This window comes from Petromyzon marinus, chromosome 4 (genome assembly GCF_048934315.1).
Source record: "Petromyzon marinus isolate PM22_M1 ecotype Great Lakes invasive population chromosome 4, UKy_Petmar_22M1.pri1.0, whole genome shotgun sequence".
Lineage (NCBI taxonomy): Eukaryota > Metazoa > Chordata > Hyperoartia > Petromyzontiformes > Petromyzontidae > Petromyzon > Petromyzon marinus.
This window is the reverse complement of record NC_133670.1, coordinates 19,291,869-19,317,576: the sequence shown is the minus strand read 5'-3', so window position 1 is coordinate 19,317,576 and position 25,708 is coordinate 19,291,869. Positions and strand designations below refer to the sequence as shown.

The window sequence follows — 25,708 nt, the reverse complement described above, 5'->3', positions numbered from 1 at the left end:
CGCGAGCCGTGAGCGCGCCACGCGTGCTCCACGTGCGCTCCACATCAGCTGTTGAGCCACCACGTGACTCTGCGTCAGCCAACCGCGTCGCGCCTGCTCAAGGTCACGCCCGCGACGTGGACGCCACTTCGTTCCGGCGGAGACATCGCGGCGCCTGCGCCTGGGCCTCCTCCTCCTCGTCCCCAGCCTGCGACCCGCAGTCATCGCCATCCACGCCGGGCCTTCCCGGTCTATCGCTCTCGCCCTGCTCTATCCCGTCCGTGCTGCGAAGGCGCTCCACGGCGGTCTCCGTCAAACGCCGATCTGCGCCTCTGCCCGGGTCGACTCGCGGCTGCTTTAGATCCTCCGATCCTCCTCATCATCATCACCGTCGTCTCGCGCAGTTTGCTCCGCGTTCTGCTCCGTTTCTCTCCCCCCTCCTCCTCTCTCCCAGCCAGCCAGCCAGCCCGCTCCCATCTCTTGCCCTAGTCTCTCGATTCTCTTGCCCTGGACTCCGCTCTCGTGTCTAGCCTCCGCTCTCGTCTCTCGTCTGACCAGCGCCTCGGCCGCGTGTGTCCGTGTCGTTCGTCCTCGCCGTCATGGTACGAGGCCGTGGGCCGGGGCCCTCGGGTGCATGAGACTCTGCTTGCTTCTACTGCTGCTTGTTCTCCTCTAACGGGCGGTGGTGGTGGTGGCTCTTTCATCAAGCGCAGCCCTGAGGAGTTTAACCTCACAGCTGTGAAGCGTAAACGCCATCTGGCTGTCGCTAGTTGTTGTTGTTGAGTTTGCCGTTTGTGGCTGATTGTGTTTTTTTTGTTCCCTTACACACAGCGCCGTGTGGTTTACGTTTAACACTTAACGCACGGTTGACACGCGCGTGATTGATGGCTGAGCATCGCGAAATAAAAAAAAAGAATTAACACCCAACAAACATCCTGTTGTTGCTGTCAATGCTTGTGACAGGTGAATTCGTGCCCGAGTTCGCATGGGGTGTGTGTGTGTGGGTTGTTGTATCTATGAGCGAGCCGTGATTGTCCCTGGGATTTAATTCACCTTGTCGCATGCGAATTTCGCGAACGCTGGCAACTTTGCACACGCGACTTTACCATATCCGCTGGCAACTTTGCACTCCACGTTCAGATGATAATCGTTGCGACGGTGATGACTTTGGATCGCATAAAGTCACCGTCGTTTGCGTTACAGAAAGTAGGTGGCTGACCTTTACAGAGTGTGCTAAGAGCTCCGGTATTCCCACATGGCTGCTTCTGGTGTCCTTCCAAATGCAAAACTACTCGAATTGGCCGTTCGTCCGAAGTTCGGGTCCGTATGTAGTCATGATCATGAAGAGTGAGGCTTTTGTGTGGCAAAGGCTTGAAAACTATTTTGTATATACTGAGATGTCCAGGACATTAAGCTCACGCGAAGCAGGTATGAGATCTTGGCAGAGGCTAGAAAGCTTACTGAGCCTACTCGTTTAAATGTAAGTATTTGCAGACAATAAAATGTGTGTTTTTCGTGGGTCTTGCTTTGTCTTAAGACCGTTATATTCCTATAACACCACACATAAGCTGTTATTTTCGCGGAAGTCATGTTCACTGACAAGAAATCCTCCGATCTCATTCCAGAATATCACGCAGATGTTACGCGTGACCATTGAATTTTTTTTTACGTTGAATGAAGACGATCAAATTTTAAACATAAGTCCACGTGACTTTAGAGATCGTTGCAAAAAAGTTGCACTGTTCGTCAAGTGTCTTGAAGCTTGCATGTTAATGCCAATGCGCATGTTGTGTTATGTAATGCATTGTGTAGAATGTAATAGCATAAGTAGTGTAATGTTTGCAATAAAAAATTGTAACAGTCTGTTAAATTGGAGATAAAGCCAACATTGTACCTTTTTACATCTGTCAGTGGGTTTTGAGGTAAATGACTTACAGAGTATGGCATGGGAGCATGGCCCCTCACCTCTCATGGTGGTGACTACGCATGTTATGCAGTGCCCTGTGGATTTCTGGTGAGTGTCGGATCACAGCATCTATGTGATGGTCAGGACATCAGGGTTCATCATTTTGATACCACTGCAAATGTGTCCACATGCCATTAAAACCACCCATGTTCGAATTGTATTGCAAGTGTGGCGTTCAAATGAAAGTATAATTGGACACAGTATTTTCTATCGGAATGTGGGACATTAAACAATGAGCGGATTAACACCAACATTGAACAAATGTACGCCTGATTGTCTTCAAGTTTTAAAAAATATATCAACTGTTTCTTTATAAAGGACACTATACTTTGGCCAATGAGCACAGGCTGTAAAGCTCACGAATTTGAAGGTTATTTTTATGAAAAGGGAAAAAATAAGTCCTGACTGATAAAAAAAACAATACACGAGAAATCAGGAAGCCAGAGGAGAAATTATACCCTTTCATGCTAAGAGGTAATTATGTACATGGAACGTCTAAAATACCGCGGGCACAACTTGTGACCAGAGGGTAACGAGGCAATCCTGTGCTAATTAACTTTTAAACAGTGAATTAGTACGTGTCTACCTAGCGGTCTGAGTTCAATACACTACATACTTAAAGCGCATGCCATGCTGCAATGCCCACAACAGATTTTTTTGTTCACAAATCTGATTGCAAGATATAACAAAATATATAAAATAAGTGGGTTCACGTTTCCACACTGTAACGATACAAAGTTGTCAATTTGAAGTCAATAACGCGTGTACTATCCAGTTCCTGTGTTATCGTCTTTTAATTGTGCAGGTGCAAATTACAAAACGGGCTGATCCTGCGGAGTTAAAGGATGTGTTTTTAAAGGTAAGTTCATTCTTAATAGCTAATACAGAAACACATTGGGGTTTATATCCCATATGGCTTAATCAAATGCATGTATTAAGTCAAGTGATGACAAAGCAATACACAAGTCTTAAACGATTGTATGGCTTTTCATGTCTAACCATGATGTGGAAATTCCACGTTTATATAGTTTGTGTATATATCGTAGTTTCCATAATGTATGTTAACTTAATGTTTTTTTAATGGGTAGTTTTAAAAGCTACATTAACGTATATACAGCATATGTCTAAAACTAAATCACTTGAAATGCATATGATCCCAGCGGGCATCAAAAGCTAAGCAGCATTGTGCCTGGATAGTGCTTAGTTGGGTGACCACCATGCTTAAATAGGTGTGGGCAGTAGATGGCATGCAGAAAAATATATCTTTCAGTATTCAACGATACGGAGCAATGTGTTTGAACATCAATGTATCCTAAATACTACAGGTGTAATTTTCACATTTTAAAGGTGGTGTAAGCAAAAATCATCCACACTTTTTGAGTAATATGACAATTATTAATATAAAATGTTTATGCTGGTACATGTCATTACAGTACAGGACTATCCATTATTCAATTGAAAGTCTTTGAATCCCCAATAATTCTAAGTCACAGTCGTTTGATTACTATTGCCAAATAAAGACAGTTATTAGATTTGTTTGGCAATATTGTTTTACTTTTAATAGGTTACAAGGTAATACTGTATATGAACCTTTCAATAGATATTTTCCGTCTCCAATGTAGTATTCACTGTGTATACTTTACTCGTAAACGTGTACCCTTCATTATCCGAAAATGTATTGTCATTTATACATTTTTCATGTAATATGCTCACATTGTCGTGTGGAGTTTGCAAGCCAGAATAGGAATGGGGAATATTACATGAGCCCAGCTGACTTTGTGCAGAGATTTCTGAGCATGAGCACAGAGGCAACTGCCAATCCTTCTTGGATCAAGTTTTTGGCTGGTGTAGCAGACCATAACAAGGATGGGTAAGTGCTCTTCTTTGAATGATGTGGTTCCTGTATAGAGGCTTTTGTAACTGGATGTCAAATTGTGGATGTCAAATTGTGTATAACCGGAAAGGCTCTCCACTCAATTCGTCCAGCTTCGAGAGTGTTTTTCGTGAGAGACTTAGGGGCCATCCATTTAGGACGTAACGCAAAAATCTGTCAAAACTTGACCCCTCCCCTCCTCCCTGTACGCACGCGGACTTTTTACACCCCCACCTGAGTACGTACGCTTGACGCACCCCCCCCCCCGAATCCTATAGAGCGGCCGATATTTAATCCACGTAGAAACGATCAAGGATTAATAATATTAACGCGTTTAAGCAAACAGTCCACCGCCAGACAATCTAACTCATTTGAAGGCCAATGTAGACAAATAATTATCTAGGCTTCACCCCCCCCCCCCCCGTTCTCCTGCGTACGTACATTGTCAGTAGACCCCTCCCTCCCCATACGCAAGCGTACACATTTGGATTAACCCCCCTCCATGTGTACGTACTAAATGGATGGAGCCTTATTAACTAACTTAATTCCTTTTAAAATGTATTTATCTTGCCATCAGAACACTGTTGCTGAGAGCTGCATCTGGTGCTCCTTTAATGAAATAAAAAATGTTTTTTACACGACTAAAAAAACGTGATAAATGTCATATCAAACACGCACAATTAGGGTGAGGTGCACGTGATCAAAAAGGGCGCCCTATGAATTCACGTTAGGTATCTAACCTATGAAATGCAAAGATGGTGAGCAGCCAAAGTCGTAGCAGGTGTCCATTCTGGTGCCCATGCTCCCAGACTATATCTCATTATCGTCCATAGCAAAGGTTGCCCTCTGGCACTGTGTCTACAGCATGAAATGTAGGCGGTAGGCGGTGCACCACCCAATGTGATATTTTTAGAAAAAGGCCACAAAAGTCACGTTACATCTACAATAATTTAAAACGATAACTCCACAGGTCAAACCTCCTCTGTGCATTGGTAAAGCTATTGATAGTACATCTTAAACATTTGTGTAAATGAGAGGATGGATTATAACACAGGGAGACCCTGCTATGTTCCAGATTCAATTGGCCACAGCGCTTGTTCGTTCAAACAATAATGCACCGCAAAGTAAATCGAGGCAACGGAGGTAACAGCTATGAAAAACAATATCGGGGGTTATGTGTGCTACTCTAACGCATGAGATATATGTATTTGGTATTTATAGAATTTTACACATTTTTGTTTGGTTCTGAAGTGTCCTGCACACACAGCACACTGTGCATGATAAATTAACGATACATTTCTGCTTGCATAAGCATTAGATCTGGATGTTTCGTCCCTATTCCCAGCCAGTGTTCCAACAATTATTTAGCAACAGAGACACTCTGTAGCAGTGAAGCCAGTGTCACTTGCATTTCTCCGAACGATAACGACGCTGTACAACTTTTTTCATGTTAAGAGACCCTTGCCACGATTTTCATCACAGTCTGCCTCATTGTATCTTAACTCCATTCTGATAATGCATCTTAGCCTATTCTACAGCTTTGACTACATGTGCAGACACTCTCTCCCAGTACACAACTTGCAAAGCCCCTAAGCTGTATCTGCCCCGATACTGAACCTCACTGCTTCTCAGCTTGCTCCTCATACGAAAAACCTCAAGTAAAGTCAATGGTACTCAAAGGAAAATGCAACCTTCTCACTCATATTTGTATCACCTTTGTGCGATCTTCTCTGTTTTATTAATGTTATTATTTCCCTTGTCATCTCTCATGTGACTATCCTCTTCCCTCAGGAATCAGTCGTATTTCCGTTGGTATGAATATTTGCATACCAGACATTTGGGGGTCTGTTCCTTTAATAATCCAGTGGCAATCTAGAACAATACGGCTTAAATTTGTATATAGACTGGAAACCTCCCGATGCAATGCTAGGTTTACTAATCCTTCTACAAATGTGTAATCCACTTATCATTATGTGAAGAAAAAACAGGTAGACATTGTCTAATCTAGATCTCATTAAGAGGTCGAATAATCAAGGATGGCTTACTACACTTAGTATTTGCTTATATTACAGGACAGTATATCTATGGGGTTGTCAATAGTGATCTACGATGATTGGAGTGTTTGCTTCAGCTATGCTTAATATCTAAATTTTAGAAATAAGAAAAGATCTTGGCAAAAAATACTTCATCAACCTTAATCATTTCATTACCAGACGTTTCGACGCCAGCAACCAATCTTGAAACCTTTAATTCCTCCCACAATTAATATAATCATCTTAGGTATTCCATTCCTAATAATGTCTATTATGGTTGAACATATGAATATCATTACGGAGAAAGCGATTGGAATCTAGTTTATGATTAGAGTAAACAATTGATATGTCTCAATCGTTTCTTCCAGGTTGATCTCCTTCCAAGAATTTGTGGCATTTGAGTCGGTGCTTTGTGCACCAGACGCAATGTTCATTGTAGCCTTCCAGTTGTTCGATAGGTCTGGACATGGACAAGTTACATTTGGTGAGATTTACAGGGTCTACGGGCACTCTAACAACTGAATGTGACGTTCTACATTTGAAGCTTTCGTGACTGCAAGGATCCATATTCTTTGGCTCTTTCGGTAAAGTCACGTATTTTTTTATGTTATTTTTATTTTATTATTTTTTCACCAACGTGACTTTACCGAAAGAACCAAAGAATATGAATGTGACGTCTTGGGCCTGTGTCTTGCGGTGGATGTGCTCTTCAATTACTATAAATAAGAAATATTAATGATTCTAATTTATATATACATAGTAATGTTTTGTTATATTGGTGATTGCTCGTATGGCCAGTGAGTTTGATATTGAAGTAAATGACATTTTAATTGAGGGTCAATGAAATACAATTTTGGATATATATCTCTCTAGCATCTAAATGTGACCGCATCTCAAGACACTGCACAGTAACAGTTGAATATGTATTTGATTGAGGGAGATAGGCAGTCATAGGCAGAGGGAAAAAATGGAGGCCCTGAGCCTGAACTTAACAGGGACAAGGAATAACAGCAATGATGGCTGGGGGAATGGAGTTCCAGACTGTCGAGGCTGCAGAGGAGTTAAGGCAGTTATACCACGTGGTCCATGAGTTTTTCCCTCTTTCATACTGCGAAGGGCATAGTTTACTTATTCAAGTGCGACATGTGTGATATCTGCATAACATTCCTCCACTTATATTTATTCTATACCATGAGTTATGGTCCCATCTTTCTCCCAAAGGGCTACTATTTGTGAATTGCTAATCGTCAACCTCGTTTTTTGCTGCTTTCATGCTCCCATTTCATTCCATGAGATCTGCATTCAAAACGATGAAATCAAGACACAGATGAGAATGGGTTGGAGTGATTATGGAATCTGAACTTGATCTTCCGAAGCTAAATGCCTTTGTGTCTAAAGCAGAAAGTCTATAATCGATTACGAGATAAGGATCAGAAAAATGTACACTGAGGGAGAATATATAATAAAAGCTGTAGCATGGATAAATACATGCTTGCAATTAGACAGAGAGAGAGAAAGAGGGACACATCTATTGGAGAACATATTGAGGTTTAAGACGTAACTTTGACTGTCAATAAAGTTGGCTTGGGCAGGAGACGTCGCGAGGCGCGATGATGATAGCCTGATAGCCAGCGGATGAGACTCACCATGGAATGTTAGGTAAAGGAGGGAACATGTCTGAAGAGACATCTGCTGCAGAGATGGAGTGGTTAAAATTAGATCGTTTTGCAGGAGCTAGGTGGATTGTTGCATAGTGGAATCGTGAGAACTGTTTTTGTGTTTAGTTTGTTGCCCTTTGCCCGAACCTCCGATTAACACGGTTGGCTACGTACGATGCGAAAGAAGTTCAACATACTTACATAGATGGATTACAGTAGTGGATTGATTACGGCTGATGATGCTGTATGTATGTTGAACTTCTTTCACACCATTTGTAGCCAACCATGCTAATTGTAGGTGTGGATGTTGAGGAGCGAGAGGAAGAGAGGGCTAAACTACAGTGTATCCTGGGGATAACGAGTTACAGTGTATACGTTATGTTTACCAATGTGTTTTGATAGTAACTATAACATTACTATTGGGTTACCAAAATTTGGAAATTATAGATGCAAATGTGTTTATTTAAAAGCATGTTTATGATTGCTGAAAAGTCTGAATCCACGTATGCTAAAATGTAGTGTTTGTGTGGTTTTTATGATCAGAAAATGTCAAGGAAATCTTTAGCCAGACCACCATCCACCAGCATATCCCATTTAATTGGGAATGTGAATTTATCCAGCTGCACTTTGGCAGCAGCCATAAGAAAAGTATGAATTATGATGAGTTCACACAATTTTTACAGGTATGATGTTTCATTTAATTCTTTATATTAGAATAATATGATCTCATTAAGTGTTTTGCCCATTATATTTTGACGAAACAGTATTAATAAGAAACGTGTATTTCTATTCGTATCCATTATTAAAATTTAGTCCACACTTTGTTCTATTTTCAAATCTGATATTGGTAGACAATTTGATATGAAACATAATAATTTATAATACATTTTCATAAATTGCAATAATTACACATTACGTGAAATATTTCATTCGCATGCTGTTGACAAAAGTACACTTGCCAAATTGTCCATTTTAGTTCCAATATTTAGAAAATACTTTTACTGGCAACACAAGATTTAGGCCTTTGATGTGTCATGCTCGTATTATGTTACTCGCGGCTGTGCCATATGCGCCTTGGCAGGAGTTGCAGCTGGAGCATGCACGCCAGGCCTTTTCTGTCAAGGACACCGACAAATCAGGCACCATCGCTGCTCTGGACTTCCGGGATATCATGGTCACCATTCGGCCACACATGCTCACATCCTTCGTGGAGGAAAACCTCGTTGCTGTCAGTTCTCTCAAATGTGTACACTTAGCATAACACCCTTTAGACGTACACAGTATCTACCACCACATATAAAACATCATCAGTTCACAACCTGTACATAATTAGTTTTGTCGGATGATTAACATTTGTTGTCCTTCCCACGCACCTCCGATTAGCACGGTTGGCTACGTACGGTGTGAAAGACGTTCAATACACACATACACTTCTATTTTAAATTTAAATCAATTCTTGATCGATACACAAAATCCCACCGAATGCTGCACCCCCCCCCCCCCCACCACCCGAGAGAGAAATTTCCACATTGAAAGCGTATGTGTCAATCCATTGTTTGAGCAGGGCCTCCCCATGCCGTGTGGCTAATGGGGCGTGTTTGGCCATACTTCAGGGAACATCCGAGAAGGTGCTGGGCAGTGCTGGCCTCACTAAACCAGTGACTGGACATTTGATATACACGGTTCACAGCCTCTGTGGCAGGAGCACACGTGGCCCTGTTATGTGACTTCGTCTGTCGCGAGCAGGCAGAGGCAAGGCATGTCGAGAGGCCAGGCTCGTTTTGAGGCTCGCAACCAAAAATCATCTTGGCCTTAACGCAAGACTTGACCTCTGATAACCACCTGCGTAGTTTATGTATTTACATATACATGCAGGTTTTGTGTCAAGTCCTAGGCTATGCATGTGTGTATGATAAAAGCATGCTGTGGGTGACACATGTGGGATATGTATTGTTTAATGACCCATGTATGTGTTCACAAATTTGGTACAACAACAATAACAAACTCTAGCAGTTAGCATTCTATACAGCATCATTAAACATGAAAGAAAGTAGGACATTGTGTGCAGTCCTTTGTTCTTAAAAAGGTATTGTCACATTCACTGTACTATTCAGTACAACAGGTTTAATATATCACATTTTGCCAAATTATCCAAACCACAAAAAAATCTCATTACACTGCAGTCGTAAAAGCTGCATATTAACTTCAAGAATGCATTAAAAAGATAATCAAATGCTGATGACACCTTGCACCCGAATGAATTAATCATCTAAAAGTACCCACCATCACACTTCACTATCAGGATGGAGATTATCTGTAAACCTCAATATTTCCTGAAGAAGACCAGTCTGCCAAAATAATGAAATCTTTATTTCCGCTCGGTGGCAATATATAATAACCCGTTATTAAATACCGTGACAGAATAACTGACAAATACAGTTGCTTAACTCATTTAGATATTCACAAGATAAAGTAGTGGTCTCAGCAAAAGGAATTTAACAATTTCTCTACCCACTCAGGAATTTCAATGGAGATGAGTACCACACAATGATCATTTGACTATGAGGACACTTGAATTTGACCTAATGTTGATACATTAATTGAGTGTATGTATGTACTTTGCTGCCTTCTGCCAGGCTGTTGGAGGCTTAAAAGCTCACAGAGTGAGCTTTGCTTTCTTCAACGCCTTCAATTCCCTACTCAACAACATGGAGCTGGTTCAGAAGATATACAGCACATTGGCAGGCTCTCGCATTGACGTGGAAGTTACAAAAGGTTTGCTTACGCATGGGGAGGGGCTGTGGATTTATCAGTAGAAGGAATGTGGGTTGAGATGGATGTGTGACAGTGACTTCCACAGTTCTTATTTAGTACTATAATGAGCCAAGAATGTCTGTGTGTCCCGTGCGTGACGTCACTCCACGTCGGCCAGCCCCCCTCATTAATAATTATGAACAGGTGATGTCACTCCACATCGAACAGCCCCCCTCATTAATAATCATTATAAGGTGACGTCCTCCAAATGGACACCCCCCTTCATTAATAATAATTAGCGGGTGACGTCACTCCACATGGGGGGGGGGGGCGAGGCGCCTCCTCCCCCCTCCTCGGCGTCAACTGACAACCCTCACGACATCACGTGATCTACGTAACGCTGTTGTTGAGACATCAAAGTAAAAAGGACGTCATGATGAACAAGGGATTATAACCTTAAAATTAAATAAGTCTGTGTCACCGCGGCATTACAAACTGCACACGCATTGATGCAATAAATATATCACGTCGCGGTCTGATTTTCGCTTGCAAGTTTCAGATTTACCGCAATACACCCGTCCTTGGACGGGCAAAAGGTTGGTTAACTATAATGATGTCCAAGTACGGTTTTACAAGTTGGGCTGTGCACTGATTTTGCCACACACTATTGTAGGCATCTTAAATTCCTTAATTCCTGAAGATGCCTGCAGTAGTGCGTGGTATAAGCTTCAGAAAAGACATTATGAACAAGAAGATGATCTCAGAAATCCGCATTTCGGTTTTAAATGTCATACTGTATACATATATCCAAGTTTAGAAATGATAGAATAATCTTTTTTTTTTAATGCTGTGCACCCCATTATAAAGTTTAACGTGTTTTATTTGTTTAGTTGTGAATGTTTACAAAATTATAGAGTTTAGCGTGTTGTATTTGCATAGTTGTGAATGTTTACAACTAGATTAAATCATACCAAAACATGTGGGAGGATGGCATGCAGAAAGCAATTGCTGTTGCGCGAATCTTCCACGACACTTTTCTTTAGTGAACCTCTCACCGAATTGTCAAACCAGCCAAATAAGGATAACTAAATGGCTCACGGTGCTAAAGGAAACCATAAAAAATATTCACAAATAAAATGCATCGTGGATTTATGTCATAAATGAGGCTTAATGAGAGCATTTTAAAGCCCTAAATTCTGACAATTTGTTTTTATACACCAAAGATTTGGCAACTCGAACGAGTAACCAAATGAGATGATGTACTATAATGGATTGTTTATGTCCCCATTTCAGAGGAGTTCATGCTTGCAGCACAGCGGTTTGGGCAGATTACACCGATTGAAGTGGACATTTTGTTCCATCTTGCTGATTTGCATGAGCGCAGAGGGTGAGTTTATATTTTCAATATTCACAGTTGTGCAAATACGGCTTTTTTTCTTCGCAGTTTTTCATGCAAGCTTCGTACATACTGTTTCAGCGTACTGTTTTATTCTAGGCAAAACATGTTAATGTTGAGGTAAGCATTGAAACAGAAATTCCAAGTACAGTACTCCATTTTCATTACCCTGACTTAGGAATTTCAGGATGTGTTCAAGAGAAATGCTCAGTGATAAAAAGAATTGTATTCCATCGTGTCTTGTAGACTTTAACTAAGTAGTATGCCCTGCAGGCAGGAATACACAATTTGACATCCAGTTACAACGTGTTAACCGTGAACAAATACCACACATTCATAACTGATCGCTTGTGGCCAGTTTGACACTCCTGTAAATAATACATAGGGCATAGATCATGATGTGAATTCGTTTTGAAAGATCTGGAAGAGATGTTTCATTAAAAAAGCTATAGTGGTTTTATTATAAATAGTTTCTCTTTTAAAACCAATCAGAATGTGTTTGTTTGTTTTACAAGTAGGGTATTGCAACGTGTCGTGGCTGCATGTTGCCGTGTCCGCGTGCAGGCGATTGTCTCTGATCGATATTGAACGGATTGCCCCTCTCGAGGAGGGAGCGCTGCCCTACCACCTTGCTGAGAAACAACGGCAGGTGTGGCGTCACGTGCACCCGATCATGAGGACATTCTTATTATTGCGTGTGGCCAATGGCGAGGCCTGCCTGCCTGCCACGAGATGGCTTCAGGAGAGGGTTTGTGTTGCTAGTTCTTCTCCGTTGAAGGAGCATAGACTACAGTCGTTTACTCCATGGTCCAGATATTGGGTTGCATGGCCACAAAAAAATAAATGCCCACAATCTTGTGGCTTGTCTTTAATTTTCCATCTATGAAGGAGATGCGCACATTAGCCCCTTGATGTTCTTGTCACGGTTGATGGTACACCGTGTAATGAGGCTATTGAATTACACAATCGCATTTACCCCAATGCAGCAAGGTCAGAACTTGCTCAAGTGATTTCAAAGGAAAATATTAACAACACTGAGTATTTTTCTTCGCATTTTCTCGGAAAATATTTCAAATCATCATACGCCTAGGACCAGGTTTTTTTCTTTGCCATGCATTTGTTTACAGGAACTGAATAGCCCCCTTTGAAATTAAACGTAATTAGTGTTGAACTTTTTGGTTGTATTTACATTAAAATCCAAACTTAGGTGTAATCCGCGAAAGTGTTTGAGGTAATTTAATTACTGCAATAACTACACCCAGAAGTTAATCTGAACTCAAAATAATTTTAATTTGCAAATATGCAAATATTACATATTTATTGTTAATTGATGACAGAAGCATCTATAAAATAAAATCCAATAAAAGTATTTATTAAAAAAAAATTACTTAGTCGAGTTGGACTGAAGCATTAATTATTGAAAACATTTTTCACTTTTCATCAAACTGTTTTTTTTATTTTTAGATATAAATTATTTTTGTCGATAAACTAGATTGCATATTTAAATACACTTAACATTAATATAAATATTCCTGGTTCTTTCGGTAAAGTCACGTTGAAGGGAAACAATAAATAATGTTTATATATATTTTATTGTTTCCCTTCAACGTGACTTTACCGAAAGAAGCAAGAATATGAATCACTGCATTCACGAAAGCTTTAAATCAAAAAATAATATTTTTATTATAATATTTTTATTATTTCATTGTTTCCCTTCTACGTGACTTTACCGAAAGAACCAAGAATATGAATCCCCACAGTCACGAAAGCTTTTAATGCAAATTAATATAAATGTGTTATTATTTACGAGCAGCACATATATATTTAAAAAACATACCCAATTAAAATACAGCAGGGATTTCCCAAATCCATTCCTGGCGCCACCACAATTATGTGCATTATTTTCACTTTAATCAACATCTACTTAAATGCAAAGTGAGTTAATATACCGGTGATGTTGTGAGTGGTAAAGATGGAAACCAGCATAGTGGCGGCACGAGGAAGACATTTAAAACATATTCAGTGCGAAGTTAGTCATGTTTTTCCTCTAAACTTTACCACCCTTCAGGATATGCTGACAATGTGTAAATTGTAACTTTTTAAAAATGTGATTTAGATGTGCAATATCTACATGGCATATTGGAGAAGTAACCACTTTAGTTGACCCATCTCAACCTTATATTGCCAGCAACTTGGTGGGGACTTGAGCCGACCCATTCTTTTGCAAGTCGGAGAATCGGCCTACAGGTTCATGCTGGGCGCTGTTGCAGGAGGTAAGTCAAAGTTTAGGAGGTAAGTACTTTAAGTCAAAACGTATCCACAATTACACAATAGCACTGTACACTACACATAGTGCTATTAACAGTGCTTCAGATTTATTCATAACAAACAGCAGAGTGCAACACCACAAATTACGAGACACATTACAATGCATGCAGTGAAACACAAATGTACATTTTCCAGTTAAGGCGAATCTCTTCCGACATTGCAATACATTTCTGCTTCATAGTGTTTTCTTCAACAAGTGAGAGAAACATAACAATTAACAATTTATTAACACCTTTTGATTGTGTATGTATTGTGTAAGTATATGCGCAAACAACGTAAGTATAACCAAAAATGTTGGTCTTAAAAAGCCAACAATCACAATGGGCCTAATTTGACTTATGATCAATCTCTATACATCATTATACACAGAAACACCAATTAGAAAGTGGGATTAAAAAAATCCTTGTAAGTTTTGTTTTATAATTGTAATGTTCCAATCTGGTAGCGTGCATAACAACATAATCCTTTAGACGTGTGTGTGTGTGTGATGCCATCATTGATCATCAACAGCAGGCAGATTACACTGCTCTAGAGTTGGTGCCGTCTGCCTGCTATAGAGTACAAGTCACACCACACAAATGTCAGCTGACGTCCCTCCTTGTTTGGTCGAGCTAAAATAAAACCGCAGAGACTGTGGCACACAAAGCATCACAGACAATATAGCAACATGGACATGAGGTATGTCTCAGTGGTAAAAAAAGGTGCGGGTAGTGATAAAACAGATAAGTAAATCAATGTCTCCTGGTATCTTAATTGACTCACACTCGATCATAATGGGTGGGTGCAATTGCGGTTTAAGTGCTTAGGCATCTAAAGAAAATGTATGGGATCGGTTCACTATACTACCCAAGCTAATGGGTAATCATCAATAGATTCGTGAGTGATATTCCTTCGCTCTGCCTCTAAATCTTTTCAGCACTGGGTGCCACTGCAGTGTACCCCATCGACCTGGTAAAGACGCGCATGCAAAACCAACGCTCGTCGCTCATCGGTGAGCTGATGTACAAAAACAGCTTCGACTGCTTCAAGAAGGTGGTGCGCTACGAGGGGATAATCGGTCTCTACAGGGGTAAGCACTCCGCGGGACAAGTTCAGATGCAACCCACAAGGCGAAAGAAAATGATAAACAACTTCGCATTTGGTCACTTTTGATTCCTGAAGGTGGTGGCGTCCCCTTGATTTAGTTAAGGGGTGTATTTTTTTATATATATGCAGCAAACATTTAGCAGTTTAACCTTCAAATAAAATAACACAAACTGTCAGCATTTGACATTTTCGTTTTGCCGAACTGGGAAGGTGTGAAGTGAATACGAATGAGTAGCCGTTGGTTTTCACACCTGATGATGACCGTTTGTGTTATAGTCGAAACGTCGTGAGAATTTAATTGTTTTATATATATTTATTATTTTATTGTTTCCCTTCAACGTGACTTTACCGAAAGAGCTAAGAATATGAATTACTGCAGTCACGAAAGCTTTAAATCAAAATTTAGTGTACGTAGTTTTACTCTTGTTGTTGATGTAACTTTCTGACCCGCCCCTACTGGAAATCTGTGAAAAAGAACTTCATATATTATTGGATTTTTGCAGGATAAATAAAGATCCTGATTCAAGTCTGATAACGTGGCAGAGGCTCTCATCACTTAGGAATAAAAAAACAATGCATAAAGATTAACATTATTTTCAGAAACTATATTTTTTCCTCAAAACACCAGTGGAGCTGATTTTTTTTAGGAATATACAGTATGCCTTAGTTTCAAACTATAGCCAACCAAAGATATTGCCATTTCAGTAACAAGCACTGAAATGTATTGCATAGATCTTTCTCATGACAGCAGCATAAGAGATTACGATGTTCAAATGATCACAACGCTTGTGCTCACACACTGATGATGTTCTTATATCAATAGGTTATCTGTTTATTTCCTACCGTTTTCTATACAGGACTTCTCCCTCAGCTTATCGGTGTGGCTCCAGAAAAAGCCATAAAACTCACTGTATGTACATCATTTAACAACTATGAATCTACTCACCACTTATGCTTTTTATTTATTTAATTGTTATACATTAAAAAAATAGATTGCTTGCAAACCACTTCACAGAAATGTAGTAAAATGCTGAATGCACAGTGAGTTGTGGTTTCCTTTAAAATATATTGACACAATGTGGATACAAATTAAACGAGGATGATAATTGAATAACAAGACCATTATTTTTGTGCAGGTAAATGACTTAGTACGTGACAAGTTCACCAAGCGTGATGGATCCATTCACGGATTTGCAGAAATATTATCTGGAGCATGTGTAAGTTTGTGCACAGAGATTGCTGTATACAAGTCTACTTTTAGAACTACTTTTTGTGTTAAGTTTGTCGTCCTTCCCCCGCACCTTGCGATGAGCACGGTTGGCTACCCACGGTGCTCAAGAAGTTCAACATACGCACATACAGATGCAATTGTGCCCAAACCACTGAACAGCCCAAGCAATAGTACACAGTTTTCTTAGTTGGTTTTCTGCAAGACATAAACACATCGGCTTCAAAAAGAGATATCACAAAATCACACAATCTGGCAGCGCTGCCCACTAGTTGGTGGCCCACGCAAGTTGAACATTACACAGACTGGCGATGTAATGTTCATGTCATTTCCTGTGATGATCCTGCAGGCTGGGGGCTCTCAGGTCATATTCACCAATCCCCTGGAGATTGTCAAGATCCGACTACAGGTGGCAGGAGAGATCACCACTGGTCCCCGAGTCAGCGCGCTCACTGTGATGCGAGACCTCGGATTCCTAGGCCTCTATAAGGTCAGGAACCGCCTCCACCTACACTGTACTGGCATGTCCCTGAATCATTAACGCCTAATCTGTGTATTTTTTTTATATAGTTGTGCTCGGTAGATATGTTCATATGTCGAATAAACATAGCAGACATCTCTAGTGTATGCTACTATGGGTGAACATACTAAGAATTTATTTTTTGTCACTGTTCTACGTAGGGTAAACGGCAGTCTTCTCTCTCTTGAGCCGATGGATCACTGCCACTCCGAGTTCTGCTATACCTCTCTGTTGTTTTTGACACCAACGATCAATCCATCTCCCCTGAGAATCTATGTAACTATGAGCCATCTCCAGCACAAATCCCTCATGGTTCTACTCCTACCTCTCGGACTGTGCATTCTGCACTCCCCCATACGAGGTCTGTTTTCCACCGCCGTGTTACCCACAAGGCTCTCTCCTTGGCTCCCTGTTTTTTTTTTCAACGTAACTTCTCTCTGGCAAAATCATCTTTGCTCATAATCCTGATCATTATGTTTATATTGATGACACCCAGCTCTGCATTGCCGTTTCCACCGTGAACCCAACCTCTCTGTCCACTTCACATCCTCGCTTCACATTTGTCACCGTTGCCTAAACATCTAAACGTTGCCAAAACAGTACTGTACTCATTAGTCTTCCTTACTTCCAGAAAATACTCCACTTTAAGTGAGTGCCTCCTAAACATTTGCATTGCACGAGCGAAGATTGTGCGAAGCCTTGGAGTTGTCACTGATCTAATTGTTCCCACATATTTAAATGCTGCGCAGCATCTACTGCATTCACCATCTCCTTACCCCTGCTGCTGCGGAAATTGTCATCCATGACTTCATTACATCCTGATGAGGCTATTGCAATTATCTCCTCTACAGCCTCCCCAATTCCCTCATCTCCAAAATGCGAATAACCCAAACTGCCTCTGCCAGACGTCTCCCTCACCTGTAAACGTTACAAGATCACATAAATGCTCCGATCCATCCATTATCTCCTAATCCATTCCACAAATCAATATCACACTCATCAAAATTCTCCATGGATTTGCTCTTGCCTGCTTCTCTCCTCTTATCTCACTCTACTCCCCTCTGCACATTCTCCACTCCAGCAACCAAGGTTTTCTATTGAAGCCCCTAGTCAACCTTCGCTCAGTGGGAGGTCAATCATTCTCCTCTGCTGGCCCCATTGTCTGCAACTCCCTTCCCTGAGCGATCCATACTGTCGACTTCCTGCACAATCCGATGATTCAGTGTTTATATAATATAAACGTTCACTTTCTGTACAGCACCTGAATATATGGTCACATTTATATGCTATGGAAATATAAATAGTATTCTAATTGTATTGTATTGAACACTATATATATACACACACGAGTCATGTTAAATACGATGAACAAATTATGATTTTAAGATTATTGCCCTGAATGTATTCTTACCTGCAAAATCAATAATGTATTAATATAACTAACATCTTTTTTCCATATTCAAAGTACAGTAATATAACAAACTAAAAAATAATATTTTACATCGATTGGCGAGGTGACGCCTCTTGTCCATAAATTGTCATAATTGCTAGGAAACCAATTGATCCTTGATCCATCTTCCTGCTCTATGGTGTTTAAAATAGCAATGTTTGTGCCACTTAAACAATACCTTGTTTTATTCCAATGCTATTTAAAACAAATTTAGAGAGTACTGTGTTCGTTTTTCACTTAAAAATCTGAGTTTCTACACGGGTAAAAAAAATACATTTATTTATGACACACTAGTCAAAATGTCCAGTATTTGGTGGATCCTGTGTTAACGTTGCACTTTTGTGGAATCCCTCACTCGCAGGGTGCCAAAGCCTGCTTCTTACGAGACATCCCATTCTCAGCCATCTACTTCCCCACTTATGCACACACCAAAAAGATGCTGGCTGACAAGGACGGGCGAGTTGGTCCTCTCCAGCTCCTTACTGCCGGAGCCATTGCAGGTGCTTCCACAGCAGATACTATAAGAGTAAAAATAATGATAATCATAATAAAATAAACAAAAAAGGAATTTCTGAAAAAGAAAAGTTGATATCCACATAATGCAGTGAACACATGGAATGTGGGAGTTTAATGTAAATCATATTTACCACTTAAATAAACCAATCGAGCTTTGACACAGGGGGTTTCTTTTATAGATTTCAAATGTTTGTTTTCTTAGAATGGGGTGGTAAGGCGAATTTAAAATTTCACTGAGATTAAATATCTCGACGGTTCGGCAGACTCGCCTTCTTTAGAAAATATTGAACTCTACGGAGCATCATACATATACTTAGTCGCTGAGCTTGCTTAATAGGTGCTGTAGGATCAATAATGCATTATCGATAATAATGCATTATTAATCTCTGCAGATTTTCATGTTTCCCGAGAGCTAGTCAGCCAAAACGTTGAGATCTTCCTTTTCTCTCAATAACAGTATATTTTTTTAAAAATCCGTCAACATTTTAAAATTACCTGTTATTTTATGTATGAGGGCATGACACCTTTATTCAAAATGAACATTACAAATGTATATACTTTTACTTTCATTATATCAGGAAAGATGACGCAGTAACAGATTATAAATTAAGGCAAAGAGTATTCACTTAGTGGTCAGTTTAAATGTGAGTAGTTATAGAATAAGCGGTCTTGGTTGTGAACAGATAACACAAAACATCAGTAAAGCTTAACGCCGGGTCCCCAGTTTTGGCATGGTTGTACTTTGGAATGTAGGAATGCCAGCGGCATCCCTAGTCACTCCAGCCGATGTGATCAAGACACGGCTACAAGTGGCGGCACGGGCTGGACAGACAACCTACAATGGCGTCTTCGACTGCTTCCGTAAGATCTTGCACGAGGAGGGCTGGCGCGCATTATGGAAGGGAGCTGGAGGTAATCCTACCATGCATCAATAAGTCACCATTGTAATCATCACCACCACGAGCCTTTTCACTTATTACCATATGCTTCATTGTATGAGTGTTTTACTTTTCGTCGATTTTAGCAATATGCCAAAATAATCAGATGGATGATATTAAGGGGTCTACTCTCCTAAAACAGTAGTGTGTCTATAATGTGCTGATGTCTTTGTATAATTAAGCTAATTAAATAGTCTAAGCAAAAATAAGTTTCAGCTCTTTATTCAGAAAACAAATATTTGTTTTCAATATATACTCGAAAGCATTGTATTATCTCAAAGTAAAATACCAGGCATTAGATTCTGGAAAAGACCAATGACGATCAATAACCATTGTGCCTAGCCTTTGCAGATTGTAAAAAAGCATTTAACTCAGTAGAAATTTATGCCGTCATCCAAGCTCTAACAAGCCAAGGCCTAACAAGCCAAGGGATAGAAAATATATATTTTAAAAAAGCACAAAAACTTAACAAAAATGGAACAGCTACACAAAGAATGACTTGGAGTACCAAAAGAGATTTCAGAAGGGGAGTCAGACAAGGTGACGCACTTTCACCAAATAAATTTACAGCGACATGCGAACATATTTTCCAAAAAGTTAATTGCAGAAACAAAAGCTTAAATATTAACGTAGAAAATAACAACCATCTCAGATTTCCCAATAACAGTCATTATCATATCCAATGGAAATAAACTGCAGGAAATGTTCAAACTTTATAAAGAAGGCTACAATGTTGGGATTATGATAACGACGAGCAAAACGATGCTCATGCCAAACAAATTCGCTAAACAACTGGAGATGTTTCTTGAGAGGGACAGTAACTGGAAAACACATGCATAACCCAGGACAGAGATTGAAGGCAGACTGGAGTCAAACTGATGAAACAGAGGCAGCCAAGAGAAGGTTGGAACATTTTTCGGAAGATGAACTTGACAATGAAAAGTAACAAAACAATTTGCCTCATGAGTAAACTGTTTTAATTCGTGCATATTACCTTCTGTGACATAAAGCTTAGAAAGATGGTCATAAAACATGGACAAAGAATGAAAAAAACATGGAGAGTTGCTTGGAATTTTAATGAGAGATAAAGAGGAAAACATGGATAAGAGAACATACGTGGCTGAAATACAACATTGAAACTTGTTAAAAAAAAACTAAGTGTGATTGGGCAGAACACTTCATTATAAAGGTTGATGGCCAATGATCAAGTATAATGACAGTATGCAGCCAAAGATGGAGCAAATAAATCAGCTCATGGGCTAATTGCAATTGTAGCCAGTGTCGCTTACCTGTGAAAAATTGCAAAATCATGAATTGGCAAATGCTTGGGGTGGCCTTCATCCAGCAGTGGATTGATCTCATTGTTGAAAATGATAATGAGCATTAAAACATCTGACCGAATCACCTTTTGGTTAGAATACACGATTCAAACATTGGCAGTAGCTTAATTCATATCATCGGCATAGCCCATGATTCATTTGGGATATATAAAATATATGCTACTTTGTAGGGAAGTTGACAGTGATTGTTCTAAGGAGGGACTGACACCATCCATAGGACTCTTGCAGTTGCACTCCTGCCTCAAAGCTACCAACAGAGATACGTAAGCACTGCCCTGCATTTCTTTGAAAAATTGAGACTTTAACGATGAAAAATATTTCTGTTAACCAAGTGTGTTTCCCTCCTGCTTAGCACGTGTGTTTCGATCATCACCTCAATTTGGTGTAACCCTCGTTTCATATGAGCTGCTGCAGAGATGGTTGTACGTTGACTTTGGAGGAATGTAAGTAAACGATATGTAAATCACGACATTACGGTTGACTAAGTTTATACATACATGCATGTTGTGTGTCCTTGAGGTTTATTTATTTTTATAATCCCCCAAAACAGTTACGCTTAAGTCAATGCCACCATTTTTTGGTTGCCATGTGCTGTAATTGCATTTTCATCATGAAAATATTGGTACCCATTCACAAGGCGCGTTTTTAATGATTGTGATGACAGAATAATGCTTTGAATGGACCCACCAATATAATCACACACTCTAGACCAACTAAATACTTTGTTGATTTATATGCACCCTTCGTACAGCATTCGTTGCATGCCTTTTCACGTGCCACTTTTAATTATGAAAATGTTGGTACCTGATCATAATATTTATGAGACAGTTTTTTTTTAATGATTGTCATGACAGATTCATGCTTTGAATGGACCCACAATTACAATCACATACTCTAGACCAACTAAACGCTTCGTTGATTTACATGCACCCTCCATACAGCGTTCGCTTAATGACTTTTTACGTGCCACTTTCCCCATTTGCAGCAAGCCAGTGGGCTCTGAACCCACACCCAAGTCACGGATTTCGAACCTTCCTCCACCTGATCCAAATCACATTGGCGGATATCGGTTGGCTAACGTCACCTTCGCTGGCATTGAAAGCAAGTTTGGCCTCTACCTGCCCAAGTTTCAAGCAAACACCCCAACGCTGTCTGCTGCTCATACACTTAAGCAGTAGATCTTTTTCAGGTATGAAATACAGTAATACAATGGTGCCACATTTTCAATTATTGCGAATTGCTTTCAGATGTATAGTTCTCGCAGTGCTGGTTCACACTCGGCTAATTCGTACAATACGTAACTACGTAGCGAGAACGATTTTTGTTTAAACTGCATTTTTGTTTGTGGGGGTGGGGGGGGGGAAATCAGAATGCCCACAAGAAAAATCCACGCATAGGTGACCAAAATTCAAAGTCTGCAAAGATAAGTTGGAATCCTACTTGCTGTATCGCCTCTTACAGGCAACTCAGTGTCCTTGCTTTGGGCACGCCATACAAATGATCTCGGTACAATCCACCAACACAGTGTGGGTTGGTGGATTACGACCACACGTATCACCACACTCGTCCTAACATACAGAGGGATAGGGCCACGTGTTTCGTTGGGATGTGACTTGACCGTGCTGGGTAGGGGTTTTGGTTTGGTTCAGGTTCCAACACATCTTCAACTGTATACAGCCGGTTGTTTAATGTTGATTATAAAAACGTATTTAATTGCTATATGTGATAAGTCCTCATAGCTCTTAACATGCAGAGCCTAATATGCATTTCGAAATGGTGGTATTGTTCATGGTGTTGTATTGATCTTAACATCTTAAAGATGAATATATATAGAATAATGCAGCAGTAGAACTCCAAAAATCCTCGATGAAAACTCACATATTTTATGATTGTCTCCCCCGTGAATTACAGGAGTTCCTGTGAACTGCAGAGGCGCTGTGATGTTTAGGTTTTGTGGTTAATTGGAAGACACATTTTTGGAGTTCTACTGGAACTCAATCCATCATTCTCTTAATGTGATAACTATATTATCTATAGTATCCAGAGAATGTTCAAATAATTTTGGCATTAAAAATACCGAATTGCAACTGTGCTTTGTGGTATTACAACCACGCAGAGGGATGTGTTGTTCACGATCCCCTTGTTGCCTGCTACTGTTTAGCAACTCTAGAGTGCTGTCCGTGCTGCATCACAGGTAGCATGCAGTTAAAATAAACAAAGGAAACAACAACAACAACAATGAAAACTCCATATTCACAAATAACACTGCGGCATTAAAAGGAAAAAAAATAGGCGACGTTTTGGGCAATGGCCCTTCTTCATTGCATATAAACGAAAGGCAACAAACAGGTATGTTGGGCTAGTGTGGAATATGGCTCTTATAGATTTTGTGGGAGCTTCGTAAATGTTCTATCAACAAATTACCTGTGACCATATCTCAATATAACATTGTGAAAGAGTTCCGCCGCATTTAAAATTACTTTTTATTCCAGAACTTCATGTAGGAACTATTTAACGAAAGCTTGGAAGTACATTTATGAATACGAGTGCGCGATACATTACTCATGTATGTGGAACTTAATAATAGGGAGGTCTAATGATGTAGATGCTCACCCCGAGCCCTCATTACTTTGATAGTGCATTGTCTTTGAGCTGTACGCCTTTTGGCGTCATCTGGTCGAGCACCAATTGGGTCGAGGCTCAAAAGAAAGCCGTCCCTTGGTGTGGACCAATCAGTTTCAAGGACAATGCATATATTATCATAGTATGTTTTTTGTTTGCATTTTGACTGCAGGTATTGTGGTTAAAGCAGACATGAATCCTTGTAAAAAGGTTTCAATTTTGTTGCCAGAAAAAAGGGGAAAACCCCTATTGTTATATTTTGGTACTGGCAAAGGAGGTCCAATGATATGTGGAACTTCTTTGGCATCGTACGTAGCCAACCGTGCTAATCGGACACCAAACTAAACACATAAAGCAGTTCTATAGAAATTAGTTTTCAATCCACAAGATTTAAAAGTGCATAGCTCCAGTGGCTTCCGAATATCGGAGGAAAGAGCGTTCAAGACGCACGCAAAAGCACGTCTTTGTTCGATGGCGAGCCAAAAGCCACTGCGAGGATGACTGGAGTTTGCGTGATAAATATGGGATATGTCTTCTCTTTAAGCCCCCCGAATTGACATTTCTTGTTCAATAGAATCACTCTCTTCCTTTTACTGATCCCCAGTATTCAAATCACGATCCCTCTATTTAGAACAGCAGTGACGCGTTCGTTGATTGTTGCAGATCTTTGCAGTTACCGCGGGTAAAATATGTTCCGTCTGAGTCACAGTGGATGTTGAAGTTCCCGTGACGTCAATCGAACAATAATTGGTTCATTGTTTGCTGGCGTCGTGGGCCATCTTTTACAAATGTTTAAAATTACTCGCAAAATTACTTCACGGGGAAACGCATAGCAATTGTCGCCTCCTAGTGCAAAAACGTAGCAAGACCCTCCTGAGAAGTCGAGACTCAGTGAGGCTTTCCTGGGAAAACATGCGTACAATATAAAGACCACGTCATATTTACCCAGTAAACATGGAATGTTGTAAAAACATTGGACCACCGTTGATCCAACGGTTCGAACCACATGCCAACGTTGGCCCAACTTTGACTATTTACTGGGTCGTAGCTTCATAGATCCAAATTATCCCGTAATTGTAATCACATGGACGCAATATAATAGTATTTTGTGACAATGGTATAATGGTTAATTTAGCATCTTAGGTGCACATAGAAAGATTAATAACATTACTCTCTTTTATAAGACTACAATTGGTACGTTGTATGATCTAGGATGACTGTGACAATATTTTAACATCATTATTCAACTTGAACCTGTCATACAATGTAATGAGAAAGTGCTTTTAAAGTAACTTTGTCTTAAAATCAGACAATATGGGTTAAAAAATAAAAATATCCTGTCGTATCCAGTTATAGAAGGATCACTTATTTATTAGTGTTGAAATGTATGGCATTATATAATTATCAGATGAAAACAGCTAATTATGAAGGACAGGTTACATGACGAGTTTTATCTACATCGCTTGTCTTCTAAAATTCTGCATGCTCAGCATTGTGTGTTTTGCTGTGGATATTCTTATGGCCATAAAGTGTATTTGTTGCAGTGGTTAAAATACAATTAAATGTGAAAGGTTATTGGGCATCTGTAAATTCAAGGTGCATCATTCATTTGCGCTCTGTTGTGTGTGTGCACTTTCAAAGGGTGTTGAATAACAAGTCGGTTTCAAAAGTGCTGTGTGTGCATCAGCTAATGTGCTTTGCTTTAATGCACCTGCTTCTCTTATCCACATATACGTCACTACTTATATTATATTGTGACAATACAAAATAAGATCGCACACAAAAAACACAACGCAAAATAAACTCATCATTTGACACCAACGAAGCCTTTTTTCAGATTTTATAAATATTGTTTTAATTGCCCACGTGTGTTTGTTGTACATGTTGAAAGCGAATTGTCTTAACTGTTAAGTTTAACAAATCTTGATTGGGTAGCTCGATTAATATGTAACCATTTGTGAAAAATGAAAATTATATATAATCTACAAATAAACCCCTATAAACTGCATTTCAAGTCAAGT

General features: G+C 39.9%; 1 protein-coding gene across 3 annotated transcripts; it reads left to right on the top strand.

Moving 5' to 3' along the window:
- The first annotated feature begins 73 nt into the window (after nucleotides 1-73).
- Nucleotides 74-25,508, top strand: LOC116938530 (electrogenic aspartate/glutamate antiporter SLC25A12, mitochondrial-like). 3 transcript variants are annotated; one of them, XM_076059753.1, is made up of 18 exons: nucleotides 74-1,993; nucleotides 2,751-2,804; nucleotides 3,673-3,815; nucleotides 6,220-6,335; nucleotides 8,053-8,192; nucleotides 8,591-8,737; nucleotides 10,146-10,284; nucleotides 11,557-11,650; nucleotides 12,224-12,308; nucleotides 13,848-13,932; nucleotides 14,904-15,056; nucleotides 15,931-15,983; nucleotides 16,210-16,290; nucleotides 16,651-16,791; nucleotides 18,633-18,771; nucleotides 19,541-19,699; nucleotides 21,418-21,508; nucleotides 22,051-25,508. In XM_076059753.1, the coding sequence occupies exons 1-18, from the start codon at nucleotides 1,925-1,927 to the stop codon at nucleotides 22,241-22,243; spliced, it is 2,082 nt and encodes a 693-aa protein (XP_075915868.1). In that variant the 5' UTR covers nucleotides 74-1,924; the 3' UTR covers nucleotides 22,244-25,508. The 3 variants fall into 3 exon arrangements, with proteins under 3 accessions (XP_075915868.1, XP_032801599.1, XP_032801600.1); XM_032945708.2 differs by having other exon boundaries at nucleotides 75-581; XM_032945709.2 differs by having other exon boundaries at nucleotides 75-2,804.
- The last annotated feature ends 200 nt before the right edge of the window (nucleotides 25,509-25,708 follow it).

Bases quoted from the DNA above. Each gene is read 5' to 3' on its own strand.
- LOC116938530 (XM_076059753.1), top strand. From the start codon at position 1,925: ATGGGAGCATGGCCCCTCACCTCTCATGGTGGTGACTACGCATGTTAT. The intron at 1,994-2,750 runs GTGAGTGTCGGA...TTAATTGTGCAG, and splicing joins CAGTGCCCTGTGGATTTCTG to GTGCAAATTACAAAACGGGC. The intron at 21,509-22,050 runs GTAAGTAAACGA...CCCCATTTGCAG, and splicing joins TACGTTGACTTTGGAGGAAT to CAAGCCAGTGGGCTCTGAAC.